Source organism: Mesitornis unicolor, unplaced genomic scaffold, assembly GCF_000695765.1.
Source record: "Mesitornis unicolor isolate BGI_N332 unplaced genomic scaffold, ASM69576v1 scaffold12995, whole genome shotgun sequence".
Classification (NCBI taxonomy): domain Eukaryota; kingdom Metazoa; phylum Chordata; class Aves; order Mesitornithiformes; family Mesitornithidae; genus Mesitornis; species Mesitornis unicolor.
Window position 1 is genome coordinate 23209 of NW_010187565.1, and position 19007 is coordinate 42215.

The 19007-nt window shown below is 48.7% G+C and overlaps 2 protein-coding genes across 2 annotated transcripts; both read left to right on the forward strand.

Moving 5' to 3' along the window:
• The first annotated feature begins 3260 nt into the window (after positions 1-3260).
• Positions 3261-6827, forward strand: LOC104541437 (keratin, type I cytoskeletal 10-like). The gene is made up of 6 exons (XM_010185497.1): positions 3261-3797; positions 4664-4746; positions 5272-5428; positions 5576-5737; positions 6188-6318; positions 6587-6827. Exons 1-6 carry the CDS (start codon positions 3309-3311, stop codon positions 6825-6827), a joined length of 1263 nt encoding a protein of 420 aa, XP_010183799.1. The 5' UTR covers positions 3261-3308.
• A 6494-nt stretch (positions 6828-13321) lies between these two features.
• On the forward strand, positions 13322-17884 carry LOC104541438 (keratin, type I cytoskeletal 10-like). The gene is made up of 10 exons (XM_010185498.1): positions 13322-13523; positions 13581-13969; positions 14426-14508; positions 15073-15229; positions 15331-15492; positions 15782-15907; positions 16128-16354; positions 16740-17059; positions 17550-17657; positions 17868-17884. The coding sequence occupies exons 1-10, from the start codon at positions 13322-13324 to the stop codon at positions 17882-17884; spliced, it is 1791 nt and encodes a 596-aa protein (XP_010183800.1).
• Positions 17885-19007: the final 1123 nt, after the last annotated feature.

Genomic DNA, 19007 nt, shown 5'->3' on the forward strand with positions numbered 1-19007 from the left:
ATGGAGAGAAGATGTCTCAGTGGTTTTTCTTTTATTTCATCTACCAGATGCTAAACCCAACAGTATCCAGGGGCTAAAGCAAGATAAGAAAACGCAGCACTGGCACAACTGCAATAGTGACTCAGAGGAGTGGCCATAGGTAGAAGTCTTTAAATCAAGACTGTAAATCAGATCTCTAAAGATCAGTTCCAGCCCGACAGAAAGTCCCAGACTCAAGCAGAAGTCTCTCAGTAGGCGTGCAAGGGCAGTGCTTCACAGGAGATCAAAAGAGAGACTGAGCATGGTGATGATGGCAAATTTCCATTGGCTGGACTCCTCTGAGTGTATCCCAGCCGTTCTCAGAGCTTGGGCTGAGAAGTCAGAAAGCAAATCTTTCCCTGTTTCTTTCCCATTGCCTTCTCCTTCCCCGTTCAGTGAAAGGCAGACAGAGCTACCCCACTGCTACCCCACTGTCTGGCCCCAGTCCTTCCCAGTCTGCAAGTCCTCACACTCTAATTTCTACAAATACAAAGATACCGCATGGGTGCTCTTCCAGTTCTCAGCCCTCCAGAAGTGCTGGGCTACCCCCAGCACAGAAAAGCTCCCTGCTTCCTCCTGCGAGCCCTGGCTGACTCCCACCAGCTCTGGGCTGGTTCCCTTCCCCTGCAAACTGCTGCTGATATCCACCTCCTCCCGGGTTTCTCCCACCCTTCCTGCCACGTCCGGCAGATGCAAAGCATGCACTTTCACAGAGGAGCTGTCCTAAATTCCTGGGAGGGGAAGGAGACCTAATGACACCGCCAGGAGGACGCCGATGATCCAGACTTGATGCCTCTGGAAAGCCCTGGGGTGCACAGACTCAGCTCCTAGGCTGTTTGTGGACCTACCAGTTGGGATGCGTCGGGAAAGCAGCTCATGAGAAGGCAGCTTGTGATAAACAGCAGAAAACACCCTGGAAACAACCTGTATATTAAAGGGCTGCAAATTATGGAGCTGCAAACCTTGGGCTGGAAACTAGGTTTCCATATTTCTTTGAGCTAATGAGGCAGATCCAGGAAGCTTATGAGTTCAAATAACTGAATGAAAATAGGAGGGAAAGATTAATTTATGTTTATTAAGGTCTTCAGAACAATTAATTAATTTTATCTTGGCTGAACTAGAGCACCCATTTCCTGAAGATGAAAAGGAAAATCAGCAAGAAAGAGGGGAAGCCAGTGCGGTGTGAGGATCCTGGGCAGAGGCAGCTGCTGAGGACCCGCAGCAGACAGAGATGGGGCTGATGGACATGGCCCCAGGCCCACCGGGACTGCAGGGTCTCGGAAGGGCAGCAGCCGTCCCCTCCGCTCTCTGCAATAGGCACGTAGACACCCTCCACTCCCTCAGAGGAGCAGGACACTCCGTGTTTCTGCTTGCGGTGTCCTGATGTGCTAAGATGATAAGTGTGGAGCAGAAGGAATGCGTGCTCGCTCAGAAAAGATGCTTGCAGCAGACAAAAGTTGGGAAACTGCTGGGGAATCACACGCGGGACAGGCACAGCTTCGAGCCATGCGGCATTACATCAGTTTCGGTTCATTCTTGCCACCACACCCCGACTCCCATTACATTCCCCAGCCCTAGTCATGAAATCCTGGTATTCCTTGCTGTCCACCATGGCTTTATTGGAGTTTTACCCATTCTGAGCTCTGCTCCTTTGTGCTCAGGACTGACGGAGCATGACCTGGAAGGACGGGCAGGCACCAGAGACCTGGGTTCAACTGCAGGCTCTGCCAGGGGAGCGCTCCTTGTCTTGGAGCAAATCCCTTGGAGCAAGGCTCTCCACACCCGTCTCCAGTCTGCTGCAGATAGCACAGGAATGCTGCTGACTTGCTTTGTACTGGATAGGTAACATCCAGGGATGCAGAGATAAGGGGAGGAATCACTTCAACAGAAATAAGAAGAGTAAGCACAATAAAATGATAGGAAAATCATGAATCTTGGGTTATTTCAGTCCTTCACTAAGTGGGACTATGTTCTTGCCATAATAAAAGCTATTCCCATCCACAGTCCTGACACGGGGTGAGGATCTGAGAGTCTGAGCTCTCCCATTCCCGGTGGAGCAGTGAACGGTTGGTTTCAGCAGGCTGTGGAACGCTGCCTCTTGCTCAAGGGCCAGCAGAAATGGGTTGTCCCGGAGAGAAGGCCACTGCTCTCAAGTCCAGGCAAACATCTGGTGAACGTGAGCTGAGCCTGGGTTTTGATGTCAGAGGAGTGAAAGGATTCTTCCTTTTCGATTTCTCTGCCTAGCTGAGATTTGGAGACATCAATGACAGAGAAGAAGCTCCAGTTTGTACTTAGCCCATCGTCTCCAGGCCTGTGCAGAACTGCACTGGGCTGTGCCGTCTGCATCAGCATTTCTGTCCTTATATTCCTGGGACCAGAGTCCCAGACCTCTCATTAGAATACAGCACGTACGGACAGAGACATTGCCCACAGGATGTTTCCACTCCCACTACCTGTCCCAAAACACCCACCCTTCCCAGCAACGAGCACTGTCCATAAGGATGAAGATGCAGAAATATCCTTCACTGAACAACAGGAAATATTTGAAGTACTTTCACCTTACTTTATACTCTCCACATAAAGAAACAAACCCAGCCAAAACCATACATGAAAATCCTTGTCCATGTCCATTGAGAGACCCCTGTGATCCCTCCATGGTCTCACTTGTCTCGTAGCAGTGTTCTGCAGTTATCATTCTGTCAACGGGGAGACGTAAAGGTTAATCTCTGGTCTCTGGTCTTTCCACAGCGTTCTTACATCACTCCTCATACATCACTCGAGAGTCAAACTTCAGATTTATTCTTTCTTTTTCATCTTCCATACTCCAACATCAGCACCTTGCATGGAAACTGCTTATTCAACTCAAAATAAAATGAAAATAAATTAATGAGAGATAAAGAGCTCTTTGATGCAATAACCTTTAATGGTTTCTTCCTGGTATATAATTTAGGACAGTGTTTTTCCTGGCTTAATGTTGTAAAGTTTGCATCATAAACAAAAAGCTGATGATTCATAAAACATTATTGCTAATGCATTTTTGAAATTAGCAAGAGACATGTAAAGTATCTTCCTCGTCTACCAGGATTCTTGAAAGGAAACTTCCCTTTGTGAAATTATTCCTGGCACCGACGGCTGGGGTAGCCAGCCCCATGGGAAGAGGCAGCGGTGGTGACACCCACTGGGGAAGGTATAAATAGGGTTTGGCGGCAGCAGGCACCTCGCAGTCTGATTTAATATCAAGCTGTGCATCCTGCTTTGAGCTTCTGCTTGCATTTCCAACCGCTGTCACCATGAGTTGCAACATTAAGGAGACGATCACGGTGTCTAGCAAAGGCAGGAGCAGTGGTGGCAGCTGCATCATTGGTGGTGGTGGCGGAGCACGGATTTCTTCCTATGGGATAGGCAGTGGCAGAGGCTTTTCTGGAAGGAGTTACTGCGGAGGAGTGAATTATGCAGGGGGACTGAGTGTTGGTAGCTTGGCTGGTGGGAGCTATGGCGGTGGCAACTGCTATGGCAACGGCCTGGGTTTTGGCCTCGGGGGCGGTGTGGTTGTTGGTGGGCTTGGTGGCGACTGCTTGCTGTCGTCCTGCGACGAGAAGGTCACCATGCAAAATCTCAACGACCGCCTGGCTTCCTACCTGGACAAGGTGAAGTGCTTGGAGAAGGAGAATGCGGAGCTGGAGTGCAGGATCAGGGAGTGGTATGCTACGCAGGGCCTCTCCTGCGAGCCCCGCGACTACAGCTGCTACTACAAGGAAATCGAAGATCTGCAAAATCAGGTAAAACTCTTTTCCGGTTGCTCCTCCTCTAGTTAAAGCTTATTTCTGAATCTGTGTTTAGAACCTGCTGCAATCGTTAGGAGTAACTTTGTGACTGTCAAATGTCTTTGCAAACAGAAGTTTTGGCAAGTTCCCCTGTGACATTGTTGTGTGTGAATACACGTTAAGGGCACATGCTGCAAGGTGGTAGGGGTGGGATAATGCTCTTAAAAAGGAGAAGGATGCTTTGTGACATTGTGTTTTGGCTATATGATTATAAATACGATATTACCAAGTGTGCTCTGAGGAACTGCAGTGGTGTCAGCCCGGTAGGAAGAGCAGAGCCAAGGGAACTACAGAGCAAGAGCAAAGCATGCAGATCAAACGCTATATCAAATGAAAGATCAGAAATTCTAGGTGAGAAAAGCTGAGTATTTAGAATTGGTTGCTGCAGTGCCACAAAGAACCTGATGCTAATGGGTCCACAATGACAGCTATGGCTGATCTTAAGGCTTGAAGATACCTTCCAATGATCTTCCCTGAGAGCCTTAAGCTTGAAGCCAAGATCGCGCCAGCCCGGATGTCAGCTGAGCCTTAATGTCTGAAAGGAGGTTTTTAGGTTCCCTTCTTGGTGAAGCGTCTTAGACCTTGGAACTGGGGAGTGCCATCTCACAGCTCTTTAACTCCCAGCCTCCTTCCTTCACTGACTGTGGGTTACAGAGGCAAAGCCGCCCCCTGAGGCTGCTCTGCTCAAGGAACAAGGTTCCTTCAGTGAGAAGGCAACAGAAGAGGACATTGTGAAGAGTTCCTAACTGCAATCCAGATACGCCTACAGGCTGTAACAGCAGAGGGAAGCGAGCCATCGCTCACGGTCTGCTCTTTTCCAGATTGTCTGTGCAACCATTGACAACAACAAGATCATTCTGGACATCGACAACAGCAGGATGGCAGCTGATGACTTCCGTGTGAAGTGAGTGTCCCCTGTGCCCATGAAACCCCTTCCTTCCCCTGCCCCTCTCCATCTCTGGGGACCCCCAGAGCACCCATACGGACACCCGGGCAAGTCTCGCTACAACACCTCATTAGCGCAGCATGGAGTGATGAAACGCATTCTGCTCCTGGGCACCAGCCCTCTCTTAACGAGCATTCCTGGGTGAAACATTGGCAGCAGTGTTTGTTGGTGAGGGTTGGGGCTGACGCTGGAGGGAGCGGTCCTTAGTGGTACAGCTGGCACGTTTCCATCACAGGCCAGTGCAGATCGGGATCAGCAAACCAGAAATGCAGCTGAATAAGTGATAGCAAACATAGAGTGATCAGGAGCAGGAAAGAAATAGATGAGGAAGAAAAGCTTTCACATAACAGAGCAGAAATCTGACGCACAGTGCGTTCAGCTTAGACAACAAAATCCAGTTGGAGCAGGCAGGTGGGAAAGGAGATCTTTGCATCAACTGTGAGATGTTGCTGTTCTGAATTTCTGCTTTCCTGTGCACCCCAGGTACGAGACGGAGCTGGCCCTGCGGCAGAGCGTGGAGGCCGACATCAACGGCCTGCGCCAGGTCCTGGACCAGCTGACGCTCTGCAGGTCGGACCTGGAGGCACAGCTGGAGTCGCTGCGGGAGGAGCTCTGCTGCCTGAAGAAGAACCACGAGGAGGTAGGGCCTGCCCTGTCCCCAGGACCACCACGGCCCTGGTATAAAACTCTGCCTACACGAATGTGTTCTAAATTTAAAAGTAATGATCAAACACTTTCACACCACAGCTTTCCCATCAAACACTTCTGATCTGGGTTGTATTTACAGGAAATGAATTGTCTGAGAAAGCAATCAACTGGAGATGTGAGTGTGGAGGTCAATGCCTGCCCTGGACCAGACCTCAGGCAGATTTTGGAGGATTTGAGATGCCAGTATGAAACACTGATAGCGCGCAACCGCAAGGAAGTTGAGGATTGGTACGAGTGCAAGGTAAGCAACAACGCCTGCTGTGAAGCAAACTGGTGTGCACGTTTCAGGGCACCAGAGCATCTCAGAAAGCAGACGTGGAGGCAATAAGCAGCTCTTCCCTCACAAAGAAGCCCTAGGCCTGCACTCATGACACCCTGCGCTCCACAGCAGACACAGCCCTGTCTGACCAGTTTGCTGTGTCCCATCTGGAGCAGCCGCATTTGCCGCAAGGCCTCGTGGTGTTGCTGGAATGGAGTTATTCCACGTTAGGATTAAAGAGAGTTACTAGCCACAAGGCTAATGAGATTGGTAAAAAGAGCAGTCAGCTGAAGGCAGCAGTTAACGCCCAGACAACTCGCCCGGCTCCCTGTTCTGTTTGCTAGGTACTGCCTGAGCATTGCTGCTGTAAAAGGAATTCCCATTTATACAGACACTCTCTGACGTTCTTTATTCTCCATTGGTGATTTTCAGATTGAGGAAGTGAATCGGGAGGTGATTACAAGCGGGCAGGAGGTAGAGACGTGCAACAACCAGGTCACGGAACTGAGACGCCAATTGCAAGCGCTGGAGATCGATCTCCAGGCCCAGCTCAGCCAGACCCAGCGCAGCCAGGTGGGTGGTGAGCGAGATTCCCGTGGTGAATGATGGTCCCTGTGGTGCTGAGCTGGGGTACAGCCGGAACGTGGTCGGTGCTGGTTACTGTGGGTGTGAGCTGGGGTACAGCCGGACGTGCTCAATGGTGGATCCTCAGCACAAGCTACCAGACCCAAAGCAGCATCACGGCAGGGAGCAACCCTTTCACCTTTGCATTGGAAACAACAGGTGACACTGACGTGACTCTGGTTTCTTTGGCTGTCTTGTTTATCAGAGGAATAACCTGGAGTCCTCCCTGGCTGAGACCGAGTGCCAGTACAACTCCCTCCTCGGGGAGCTGCAGAACCAGATCACGTGCGTGGAGCAGCAGTTGGCTGAGATCAGAGCGGAAATCGAGTGCCAGAACCAGGAGTACAAGACCCTGTTGGACGTCAAGTGCCGTCTGGAGCAGGAGATCCAGACCTACCGGTGCTTGTTGGAAGGAGGACAGCAGGACCTCATGTATGTAAACCTCTAAATCCACTACGGAATAAATGGGAATATCGAGGATCTGTTTTCCTGATTGGGAACCCTGCATAAACTTTAGTCCCTCTTAATGCTTTCTTTGAGATGAAAAAACTGTCTCATGAGCAACTTTACTGTGAGGAAAATTCAAATCTGAACTAAATGTTACTCCTGGGGATCTGCAAGGCAGAGAACCAAATCTGTTAACTGCTAATTACAACGTTGTAACTACTAGTATTGTGTCAGTAGTTGCAACAATCCCTTTTCTATAGTAAGACGTTTAAGAACTGTCAAAACAAGAACTAATTGCAACACTCTGCACTGCATTTCCATGCCAAAGGAGAGCACAAATGAGAAGCAACTCTAGAAATGACAAAAGAATGCAGTGTAAAATACCCGAACCCCTACAAAAGAGACAGTTTGATACTTTGAGCCCTCATCAGTACCATGCAAAGCTCTAATATTCCCTATTTCTGTCACTGCATGTCTCCCATTAGTCATGGAGGAGGGATGGGAGTAGGAACCGGTGTAGGAGGAGGAGTCATTAGGACAAGTCACACCTATACGACAACTTCAGCCTCCCACTGCCAGCCCCAGGTGCCAACCTGCAAGACTGGGGATATACAAGGTAAGAGCCATTTCCACAAGAGGAAAGCTGGGGTTTCAGTCCATTGCTTTGTAATAAAGCCAGGAGACAACGCATTCTCCTAGGACACGTTACTGGTGTCTTCTCAGAGAGTAATCAGTAACTTCACAACTGCAAATTCCCATTAAAACACAATTACTTATGGGAATTTCTGGGTTTTCCTGGGTTGTGTAGCAACTACTCTTGTTTAACAGAATGTATGCTTGAAATAAGGGCACTACATAGACCCGTTTTTGTTATTTGAAGGATGTTATCTCTGTTCCAATCAAATAATGCTGCCACATTTTTTTCTGCAGTGACCTGCAGGAGAATTTGTGATTAAGGACTGGACTAGACGATGACACACAGAGAAAGCCACAGACAAAACACGAACACTCGATGTTCACCGCACCCCCCTATGCACAGAAAGTAGAAGTAACTCTGCGATGCTTTGCCCTGTATCTAAAGGGGCCTCTTGGGGCCACTCTCTCTGTTCTGCTGCTTCTGCTCCGAAACGCTGTAATCTCTAGAAGTTACCTGAGTTAGGATCACTCATGTACCTGCTGGGCAAAATTGCCTCTAATAAAACTTTGCTTCTGCCTGATGCAATCAAGAAACCTGTGTCTGGAGACTGAGTTCCTTTAGAAATCCAGTGCTGATCCATGCAAGGGTCACCTGAACTGGTCAGGTTCATGCTCATCTACACAGACACCCTCAGGAGGTGTCCGTGTGCTTCCCACAGAGCATTGTGCTAAAATTCATTGCAGAACAACGAACAGGATGCAAGTGGAGCTTAGAAAGGGGATCAGTGACAGAGATTTCCATGGAAAAGCAAGCTCAGGATAGTGCATATCCATACACAGTCACCAGCCCATACAAGTCAGGCACTAAGCTCTGAGACAGCCATGGAGATCCATAGCAGTGCAGAGACACCCGCAGTATGGGAAAGGCAGATGGCCTGAAAGCCCTTTCAGTAGCCTATATAGCATGGCACAAACATTTCTGACACCTAACCAACTGTAAAATATCTTAGAGTCCTTTGCTGAGAAATTTAAAAAAAAATACTCGAAGCGTAAAGGCAAGTTCATTCCCCCAAATCCCACTCCTGAATATTCCACACGCCTGGAAGAGCAGCACTTCTGCCTCTGCTCCTGGGCAGCTGGAGCACTGCAGCAAGCAGGAAGATGGGCAAGGGGAGGAGACGGAGGAAGGGGAGGGCGGCATTTGGGCTTCTGAGAGAAGCAGCAAGGCTGATCCCTGGTGGACAGGGCTGGAGAGGCAGCGGGACGTGGGGAGGGCAGGGCTGGGAGGGGCAGCGGGAAGGGCCGAGGGCTGGATTTGGCTGCGGTGCCGGGTGGGGTGGGGAGCGGAGGTTACGGCCCCTGCCCGGGTGGTGCCGGCTTTGTCAGGCCGCTCTGTGGTCCCTTGTACGAACCCTGCACGAATCGCGGGTTATGCGCTCGATGAAGCCCTCCCCGACGGGAGAGACGTTTCACATCGAAACCAAAATCCTGTGAATTTTTCCCTTTCTACTGCCGTGGCACTGCCATTGGCCTCTTTCCACCACGTAAGGGAATATCGACATGAAGCACTTGGGAAAATATTTATACTGGGTTGGTTTTGTTGTTTTTATCAGAGGAAGGAAAAATGGAACCTGTGTTTGCCTGAGAACGAAGGGCAGCCCCGCAGTGTATCCAGCTTGTGACAAGACTCAGGCAGACGTTTTTCATGAGCATTGTATTTGATGTCAGATAAAAACTTCAGAGGAGCTGGAATAATGAATTTGCATTGCATGCAAATACTGCTTGTGCCAAAGAACACGGAAATAGAGGAAGAGTCTGGTAAACACGGAGACATCTCGGTACTTCCCAGGTCTCTCCATAAGGTGTCAGCTCTTCTTAACACCAGATCCCAACGAAACCCCGACCTGAGCGCCTGGTCCTGCTCAGCCCTCGCCTGTTCTTGTTCTGCCTCCCCAGGGAGGTGAGCAGGGCTTCATCGTGGTGCTGAGCAAGGCTCCATTGCGGTGCCTGGGACTGAGGTCAGGCACTGCTTAAAGCAGGAATTACATTTTACTGAGAGGCCAGGAGAAGCGGATGAGTTTGGCTAACACGATCTGTGGCCAAATGCAAGTTGCTGCTAGACTATAAACCCAAAGTACCCTAATATGTAATTGAAATAATATAAAAATGTAATGCTACATAATAGACAGCAATTTCCGTACTGTCCAGAGCCACCTGCCTCATGGTGGGGGGGAAGCAGCCCTTCCCTCCTGCCGCTGTCCACCGCTGTGCCCACGGTGCTGGGCAATGCAGAGCCATTTCAATAAATGGGCTCTGTGGGGGAATCTTGCTGCACCCATTTGCTAATACCTGTTTATGTCTTTCAAATACCTGTTTATGTTTTTCAAATACCTGTTTATGTTTTTCAAATACCTGTTTATGTTTTTCAAATACCTGTTTATGCTTTGTCCTGGCACACTTTGCATCACGTCGCTAGGCGGGAGCACAGTGAAAGCCCGTCTCGCCATGGGGGCTGTGCTGCAGGGCACAGATGCAGTTCAGACCCGTTGCTGACGAAGACTTTGCCAATGACGAGGCGTTAGCTGAGACCCCAGGGTCAGCCGTGCAAGGGGCTGTTCAGACCCAAAACGACAAAGTTCCCCACCAAAGAGTTTGTCCTGTAGTAGTCCTGTAAAGCTCTGACTCACCTAATTACTGCTCCTATCATCATCACCATCGCTCCGTTGGGTGGTGGAACTTTTGAAGGTGCCCTCTATTGTTTCGTCAGTACCAGCCTGTGCAATAACAAATGAGTAACCGAGCACATATAATGCATGCAGGAGTTGTGTTTTTTTCCGGAAGAAGAGATGTTTGCTGGACTGGACACCACTGCCGGGGGCAGCAGATCGATCACCCCTGGTGGGTGTGCTGGGTCGGGGCCATCGGGAGCAAAGCAGCAATGATCAGCGCATCCTGTGCGCTGCTCCACCGAGTGATGCTGTGGTTTGAAGATGCCCCCAGTGGGCACCGGGGATCACGGCAGTTGTACAAAGCGCAGTGAGAACAAACCCGATTCCATCAATAGAATGGGGCACAGAGTTTTTTGACACAACTATTTCTAATGACAAAAATGCATGTAGAGAAAATCTTGCTTTTCATTGGGAATAGCTGGAACTGACCCCAAATTTTCAACCCCAAATGTTTCTGGATGGAGCTGCTGCCAGGCCCCAACAGCTGGGTTTGTGGGAAATGGCAATTCCAAAGCACATTGTGCCCTCACTGCAGAGTAAGTGACTGGGAATTACTTTTTTTGTTGAGAACTCTCAGCTGAGGCAGTTTTAAATAATAAACATGATTGAGCCCTAATAGGTTTCAACTAATCTGAATCAAATTTTCTCAGACTTTTCAGTTTTCAAACATCTAGCTTTTTATCAGGATAAGAAAACAACCCTCAATATTTCCATTTTAGTGGAGAGGAGAATGCGTCACGCTCAGTGTTGGGCAGCTGAACCCCAAGGACGTCCTCAGAACGAGAACAGCACTGTCCCTCCCGCACAGTCACACTTCAGGAACTGGGTTTCTTTTTCACTATGGAGAAATATTCTTCTATGGGATTATCTGGTGCTAATGAAATTGGTTAATGGTTCTATAATGGCAGTTAGTTTATAATGAGTAATTATGAGAATGAGCCATACTCCCCAGACAGACCTTCCGCAGCTCTTCTCTGGGTCACACCATAAGCAAATTGAGTTTCCCTGACAGGAGCTGACCAGAAGCAGGAGGCTGGGAGCGGGGTCACCAGCACTGAGGCACAGAAGGAGGTGGGTGACAGCCCTGGTGTCTCCATGCAGAGGTGCTCAGCAGCCTCAGCAGCTTCTTCAAATCCGTCAGCCCAGGAGGTTGTGAATGCAGAGCTCACAAAGAGGGTGCACGGGAGCTGATAGGGGCTCACGTGTGCACAGCCCCCGCACCCATCACCGGGCCCCCACCCCACGGAGGCCATCGCAGCCTCAACCCTCGCTGCTGCCATGCATCCAGAGGAAAACACTTTGTTCTCTCCCAGCTTCTGCGTTCAGCCAACGCAGTCCATGTTACGGCGAAGCACATGGTAACTCTGCCATCTGAGTGCACGGGTGGTTTAAATGGTCTACAGTCTTCTGCTGGGCGGGAACTGGGACAGTTTCATCACAGGAAAAGGGAAGAGGCCTCATTGTGTCACCCACCCCAAGACATCTTCCTCCTCCTCCTCCTCCTCCTCCTCCTCCTCCTCCTCCCCTTCGTCTCGTCCCTGGCTGTGACTGAAGCAGGCAGTCAGTGTGCAAGGGCAGCTTTCCCTGAGAGCCATTGAATCTCAGCGCTGAGGGTACCCTGTGACCGTACCCTCTCTCCATTAAGTCTTGTAGAGCATGATTTAAATCTCGCCAAGCCTGAGGAGGCCTTGGGTCCTGGCACGTTTCAGAGACAAAGTCCATCAGAAGATGAAACTCCAGGTGTGCCCTGCTGTGTGGGCGAGGGAGTGCTGGGAGGGGATTTATCAAGCGATGTTTCCACAAACACTTGCTGTAAGCCACAGCAAACAAACATCTAAATTAGCAACAGCCAACAGCACCCAGGCTGAGCGAGCAGAGAATACTGCAGCAAATCCATACAAGAAGCTGGAGATCACACAGGGAGCTCACCTTACACAGAATGGGGGCTAACACCCTGTGTTGTGTAAAGATCGTGTGTCTGGGAAGGAGGACAGCCAGGAGGGGAGGCAGGAAGGACATTTCACATGTTTGTAGGGGCTCAAAAAACAGATGCTGAGTGGAACCACTGCTACGTATCTGAAAAAGAGACAATCTTAAAAGAAGAAGATGCAAGATAGCGAAGATTTCCTACTTTTGATCATGCGTCCATGAATGGAAAACAAAACTGAAGGGAAAACGCAAATACACACACAGTTATTCCGAAGAGAAAGGTTAAGTTCCTGTTTTAGGGGTTAAGTGAATACGTTCTACATCAAAACTGCATTTTCCCTTCCCTGCCTCTGCTCCATCCCATCACCGCCTCTGGCCCCAGCACGTGGAGGGTTGTTCACACGCTGCCACACATCCTGCCCTTACAGCCTCCCACTGCTGTTTGCCAGTTGTTGTCACACAACTTTTTGTAATTAAATTGTTATTTATAAAACGTAATTATAGATGTATGTTTGGAATAGATTGCTGACACATATGATATTTACCAGTGTTCACCAAGTATTTATGAGAAATTACAAAGACGTCAGAGTGGTTCCATGTACCTAGAAAATCACCCTGTGATACATTTTCAAAAGCAAAAAAGGACTAAAAATAAGATGCATACAGTGTAAGATAACCATAAACCAGAACCTGTTAAAATATCATTAAGTATAAAGAAATCAGCTGGGATTCCTTGACAAATACCTGCAAGGGGAAAGAGCACGAGGAACGACCACATTAGAAGAGAGATCGTAACATTCCTTACTGCTCCTACAGTTTACTGTTGTGCTGAAACAGATGTGAGCAGGATGAGGTGAGTGGGATGGGGTTAATTGAGATGACTGTAAGCCAGTGGACTAGATCACCAAAAAAATCTACCTAATTCAGAGCCACCCAATAGAAATTACATGGTTTGTGTTAATAAACAAACGGTCACGAACACGTTGAGTATGGGTTAAGCTTCCTGACACTGTCAAACATCTCCCTTTGGCAAATTACCCTTGGCAAAAAAACTACGGCTTGCAAATGCAGATGGAAAGAAGGTGCTGCCTCGGACGGTGCCACCCACTCACTGTAGTGGGTATAAAGGCAGGCCAGGTGGGAGGAATTGGGAGCTATGATTCCAGGACAACTGTGAGACCAGCCTTGACTCTGAACCACCATGAGTTGCAGCTCCAAACAGCCCTCAAAAAGCTGCCTACGGGCAAGCAGTGGGGGCAGCGCCAGCGGTGCAGGGGGCGGCGGGGGCAGCGTGCACTCCTGTGCCTCCGCAAGGACCAGCGGTGGCAGCAGGGGCTCTGGCAGCAGTTGTGGAGGAGGAAGCTCCAGGAGCAGCTCCGGTGGTGGTGGTGGTGGTGCTTACAGCAAGATGAGGCGCAGTAGTTACGGAGGAGGAATGAGCAGTGGCTGTTACGGAGGAGGGATGAGCAGTGGTGGCTATGGAGGGGGAATGAGCAGTGGTGGTTACGGAGGGGGAATGGGCTGCGGTGGTTATGGAGTGGGAATGGGCTGCGGCAGCATGGGACCGGGTGGTGGTTATGGAGGGAGCTTTAGCAGAGGTGGTGCTGGTTTTGGCGGTGGCAACTTTGGCTTCCATGGAGTGAGTGTGGGGATTCTCTCCACCGATGAAAAGCTGACCATGCAGAGCCTCAACGAACGCCTGGCCTCTTACATGGATACGGTCAGAAAGCTGGAAATGGAAAATGCTCAGCTCGAGCAGCTCATCAGGGAGTGGTACCAGAAGCAAGGCTCCACTGGTATGAAGGACTACAGCCACTATTATGAACAAATTGAAGATCTTCATAATGAGGTAGGATCTTCTTTTTGAGAGAAGCTGAAGCATTGACAGACATTTTGTGATTGAGTAAAATGTCTGAGGCGCCCAGCATGGACACCTCTAAACCTCTGAGGGTCTCTCTGAAAGTGCCTCTTGCGATTGAAATTCTGTTTTCTGTGCGTGCGTCCAAGTACCCCCAAATGCACATGCCCAGAGCACCCTGAGCACCCCCAGAGCACCTCCAGAGCTCAAAACGCCAGTAGGGGATTGTGGAGGCCAGGAAGGATGGGAGCAGTCACCCTCGGGATGTGCAGTGCCATCCTTTGATGACATGAAAATGACCTTTCCAGGCCTCTGCATGTAGGAAAAGGTGTTCCCTCAGGCACCTGGGAATTATTACAAGAAAATCTCATTCATATTTCTGTCCCTTATGCAAATTTGAAAGATTCACAGGGAAAATCTTCCTCAGGATGATGTCTTCTCTTCCAGCTTGTGACTGCGGCTGTGAACACCAACAAGGTCCTTCTGGACCTGGACAACACGAGGATGACTGCAGAGGACTTCAGGACAAAGTGAGTATTTATTCCTGCTCTCCAGGCATTGACTTCCTTTCCCCTGCTTTCCTCAACTTAGTTTCATTACTTAATTCCATAAACAAGTATCAATCCCCAGAGACCAGGGCTCCTCCTGGTTCCATGGCAGCACAACTGAGATAATTTGTAAGACTTCAAAATTTTTCATTATTCCTATAATGATCTTCAGTGGGAACACTCCCTATGGCTGTGCAAAGGTTAAAAAAAGCTTTATTCTTAAGGAAATGGAAATTGGGATTTTCTGTCACTGGAAGTCAGATGAAACAGATACATGAAACCTGCACACAGTCTAAAGAAGAAAGAGACCGTGAAAAAGGCCACAGAATACATTTTAATATTAAAGTTTAATATTAATATTAATCTTTAAGTACTGGCTGCCAATTTCATAATTCTGCTGGCTGAGAAATGCTGCGTGCTATGAAGCACAGACACAAAAGCAGACCCTGAGACACAGGAATTTGTGAGGTTTGTCACACATAAAGGCAGCAAGAGGAGTGAGAACCCGGGACCGGGACTGACCTCTCTGCACCGCTCTTGGCGCAGGTACGAGAGCGAGTGCGGGCTGCGGCAGAACGTGGAGGCTGACATCAACAGCCTGCGGCCCTTGCTGGATAACCTGACCCTCCACAGGTCTGACCTGGAGATGCAGTTTGAGTCTCTCAAGGAGGAGATTATTGACCTCAAGAAGAACCACGAGCAGGTATGAGCCAGGGCCTTGAAATGCAAACTGCAGAGGAAAACAACAGCACTTAGAGCATCGGGGGAAAACCCAATTATTTGTTGCCTGGGCTTTCTCTGCAGGAAATGAAATCGCTGCAAACACAGTGCAGTGGGGATGTGAACGTGGAGGTGAATGCTGCTCCAGGAGAGGATCTGCTGAAAAAGCTGAACGTTATGAGACAAGAATATGAAACTATTATTCAGAAAAACCGTGAAGAGGTTGAAAGTTGGTATGAAAGCAAGGTAAATGGTTACAGTTTGTATGTTCATATTACAAAAGAAGAACAGTACCAACTTTTGGTAAGAACTTCCTGTAGATGAATGCCACTTTGAATGACAACATCCACTGCTTTTAGGATGTAATGGTGAAATCTCTTTGTTTAAAATAAAGGAAATCACAGGTGGGTGTGAACAGCCCCCATAGTGCAAGTGGCTCTGCTTCAACTGGTACTGCCAAATGCTTCCACGATAAACAGCCATGCTGATTGTAAGTAAAAATCATAACCTCCAGTTCCATATATGAAATTTCCAGATGGAGGAAGTGAGCCAGCAGGTCCAGTCAAGTAGTCAGGAAGTGGAATCAAGCAACCAGCAGATCTCTGTGCTGAGACGGGACTACCAGAGCCTGGAAATCGAGCTGCAGTCCCAGCTCAGCCTGGTACGTAACGAATGCTCGGTCCTCTGATATGCACAGAACTTGTGGGCTCTGAGCTGACAGGAGATCAGCTACAGCTGGTGCTGCAGTTCAGGAAGGTGCTTGGTGCATCCAACACTGTCTAAGGTCTTCCTCATTTTGGGCATAAGAATGAGCTAATCCTGCCATATTTCCATGCAGTACCCCATTCCCATCAACACCGTATGTTGTTTTCCATCTGCAGATCGACTCTTTGCAGTCCAACCTGGAGGACACAGAGCGTCGCTATAACCTGCAGCTGCAGCAGATCCAGGCCATGATCGGGCCCCTGGAGGAGGAGCTGGCCAGCATCCGCTGTGAGATGGAGAGCCAGAACCAGGAGTACAAGATGCTGCTGGGCATCAAGACCCGCCTGGAGCAGGAGATCGCTCAGTACCGGGCACTGCTGGAGGAGGGACAGCACGACATTAGGTATGGCCATGCAGGTTAATTAACAAAAGTATTTAGTACCATAATTTGCCATATGTTCTCCTAAGTACCATCAGGAAGTCCAGTTATATATGAAAATGAAAGGTAAGCAAGAAAATAACTGTCTTTTATAAATACTCAAGGTACGTATTTTGAACGATTTCTAAAGCCATCCGTTATCTTTTTCCTCTTCTGTGCAGATCAGTGAATGTGTCCTTAATCAGCACAGTTTATAATCCGTTCTGTAGAACGTGTTTCACACGACTGTACTTTCTCAGTCAAGGGAGGAGCTCAGAGACAGTCAGGAAGTGGCCTTGATAGGATGGCAGCCCCTGGCCATGTTGCCATACATCTTACCATACGTATAGGTGTCCCTTCCTCCTTACAGAAGCTCCCAGGGAGGAGCCGGTGGCAGATCCTCAGGAGGAGACTATGGAGGAAGTGGCTGCTCTTCTGGAAGAGGAGGCAGTGGAGGAGGCAGCAGTTGGTCCTCAGGGGGAGGAAGCAGTGGAGGAAGAACTGGAGGATCCTGCAGAAGATCTTCCTCTTCTGGAGGTGGAGGAGGAGGAGGGAGCGGAGGAAGAGCAGGAGGTGGAACCTCTGGTAAAGCTTCAGGTGGAGGAGGCGGCAGTGGAGGAGGGGGCAAATCCTGCCTTTCCCACTCATCATCTTCCCACTCCCTGTCTGGCAAGTCTTGTGAAAGCCCAGGTAAAGATGGGAATGAAGCGTGCATCCTCCCATTCACTTTTCTCTCTGAATAGCAGGAAAGGATATGGTCACTTCCTTCCCTCTTTGGAAATCTGGAGAGATTTTTGCTGGTTTTCTTCCAATTGTGTTTTAAGGCATTTGTTCTTACACAGTAACATATCATCACGGTAGTATTTTCACAAGTGACTCGAATGAAGAGGATGTTATGAAGAGTTGTATCAGAGGATGCGTAGAAAGAGGAAAGGAAGAGGGGACAGGAAAAATAATGCCCACGCAAAGCGTGCAGGGAACCAGAGACATCAGCAGCTTCAGAATGAAGCCAAATGTTAGAAATGTAACTGGTGTTGAGGGGGGAATGGTTAAAGCAGGGTAAAATAGTTGGGACACTCAAAACATTTACAATATAGGGGTATGAGCTGCAAAATCCTGAAGCAGCACAAGAAGAGGAGTGACCAAAAGGTCTTTTCTGTGTCCAATTTCACGGCTGTAGTTCCAGGAGGTGCTGAAAACATGAAGCTCTGCCTGGAAGGGAATAAAACACTGGAGAGAGGAGCAACCATGGAGGAAGTGTCTGAAGCCATAAAAACAATGAGATTGGGTAAGGCTCTAGGTCCTGAAAATGTTTAAAATGAACAGGAAGTTACAGTTTTTAGAAAGGTTCTCTTCCACTTCTGATTTTTTTAAAAAATACAGAAAATGATCCTGCTTTTGGCCTCCTATTTACTCCATCTTATCCAGGAAGTACCAGGGACACGATTTAATCTTAGCCAAGCCATCCTCTGCCTCACGAATGCTGTTTCCACCGCAGACTGCAGCTGGGGATGAGGTATTGGCCGCAGACCAAAAGGCCCGAAGCCATCAATGCAGAAAGTAATAATCCTGCACAGACTCTTGATGCTGGAAACAAAGGCAGGAAATTCAGAAGGCTTTTGAGTAATGAGTGAGATTTTTTGGCAAAATTTGGTGTAGATGAGATCTAGTTTTTAAAAATTAATAGGCCTTGAAAGTTCCTCCTTAAAAACGTACTCTTTGATCAAACGTCCAGTCTGACTTGCAAGGGTCCTGTGTGTGCTGCTGCTCGGGAGGCAAGATTAGAATCTATTACGTGCTGTCCATCTTTAGCCTTTAGAAATTTGCTGTAAATACTCATACACACGTAAATGCAGATTCTAAGTTCCTCTGTGTTTGAGTCACACTGCTACGGTCACTCTAAATTTAAAGTGATTTACACATACACAGTTGAGAACAGCGGCAGATCCCCACACTGAACCCAGTAGAGCTGCAAACACTGCACTTGTGCAAATACGAGGTCTGACACTGTCCTAGCCCTTCTGCAACGCTGGGGAAGAGTCACCGTGAACCGCACCGTTATAGTTACAAGTACCTAAGAGATTAAAAATGCGAATGAGGTAACGCTTCTCCAAAGAAATTCTTGCTTCCCTTCATCTTTCAGGGAGTTGTAGGAGGTCTGAGGAGTGATCGGCAGCACCAGCATCCCCCGCTTTGGACCGAGCCTGATGCTGTCTCAGGCCCAGCAAAGCCCTGGCCAGGTCACCCAGCAAACCCTGCGCACCCCAGGGGCTCTGCAGAGCTGCTTCAACTGAATTCCTGCGCATAATCACCGCTACCTGAGTTAAACTCTACTGTGATTGGTCTTCCTACGGAAAATACTAATAAATCTTTGCTTCTCTCTAATGCAACCAGAAAGCCGTGTCTGGGAGAAGTTTCCCTTTTGTTTGAATCGGTTACAAATATCAAGCCCTACCCGTGGAACACACAATAGCGGGTTAGACTGTGCACAACACCCAAAAGGTTGCAGTGACATATTTAGGACTAACTGAGCAGAAGTTTGAAGAATTCACTACCAGGTGCAAGGCTCTGGTGTCCCTGCAATGGGAGAACTAACAGTCAAAAAACCCCCTTGTATCTGCTATTGACTTCTACCAGG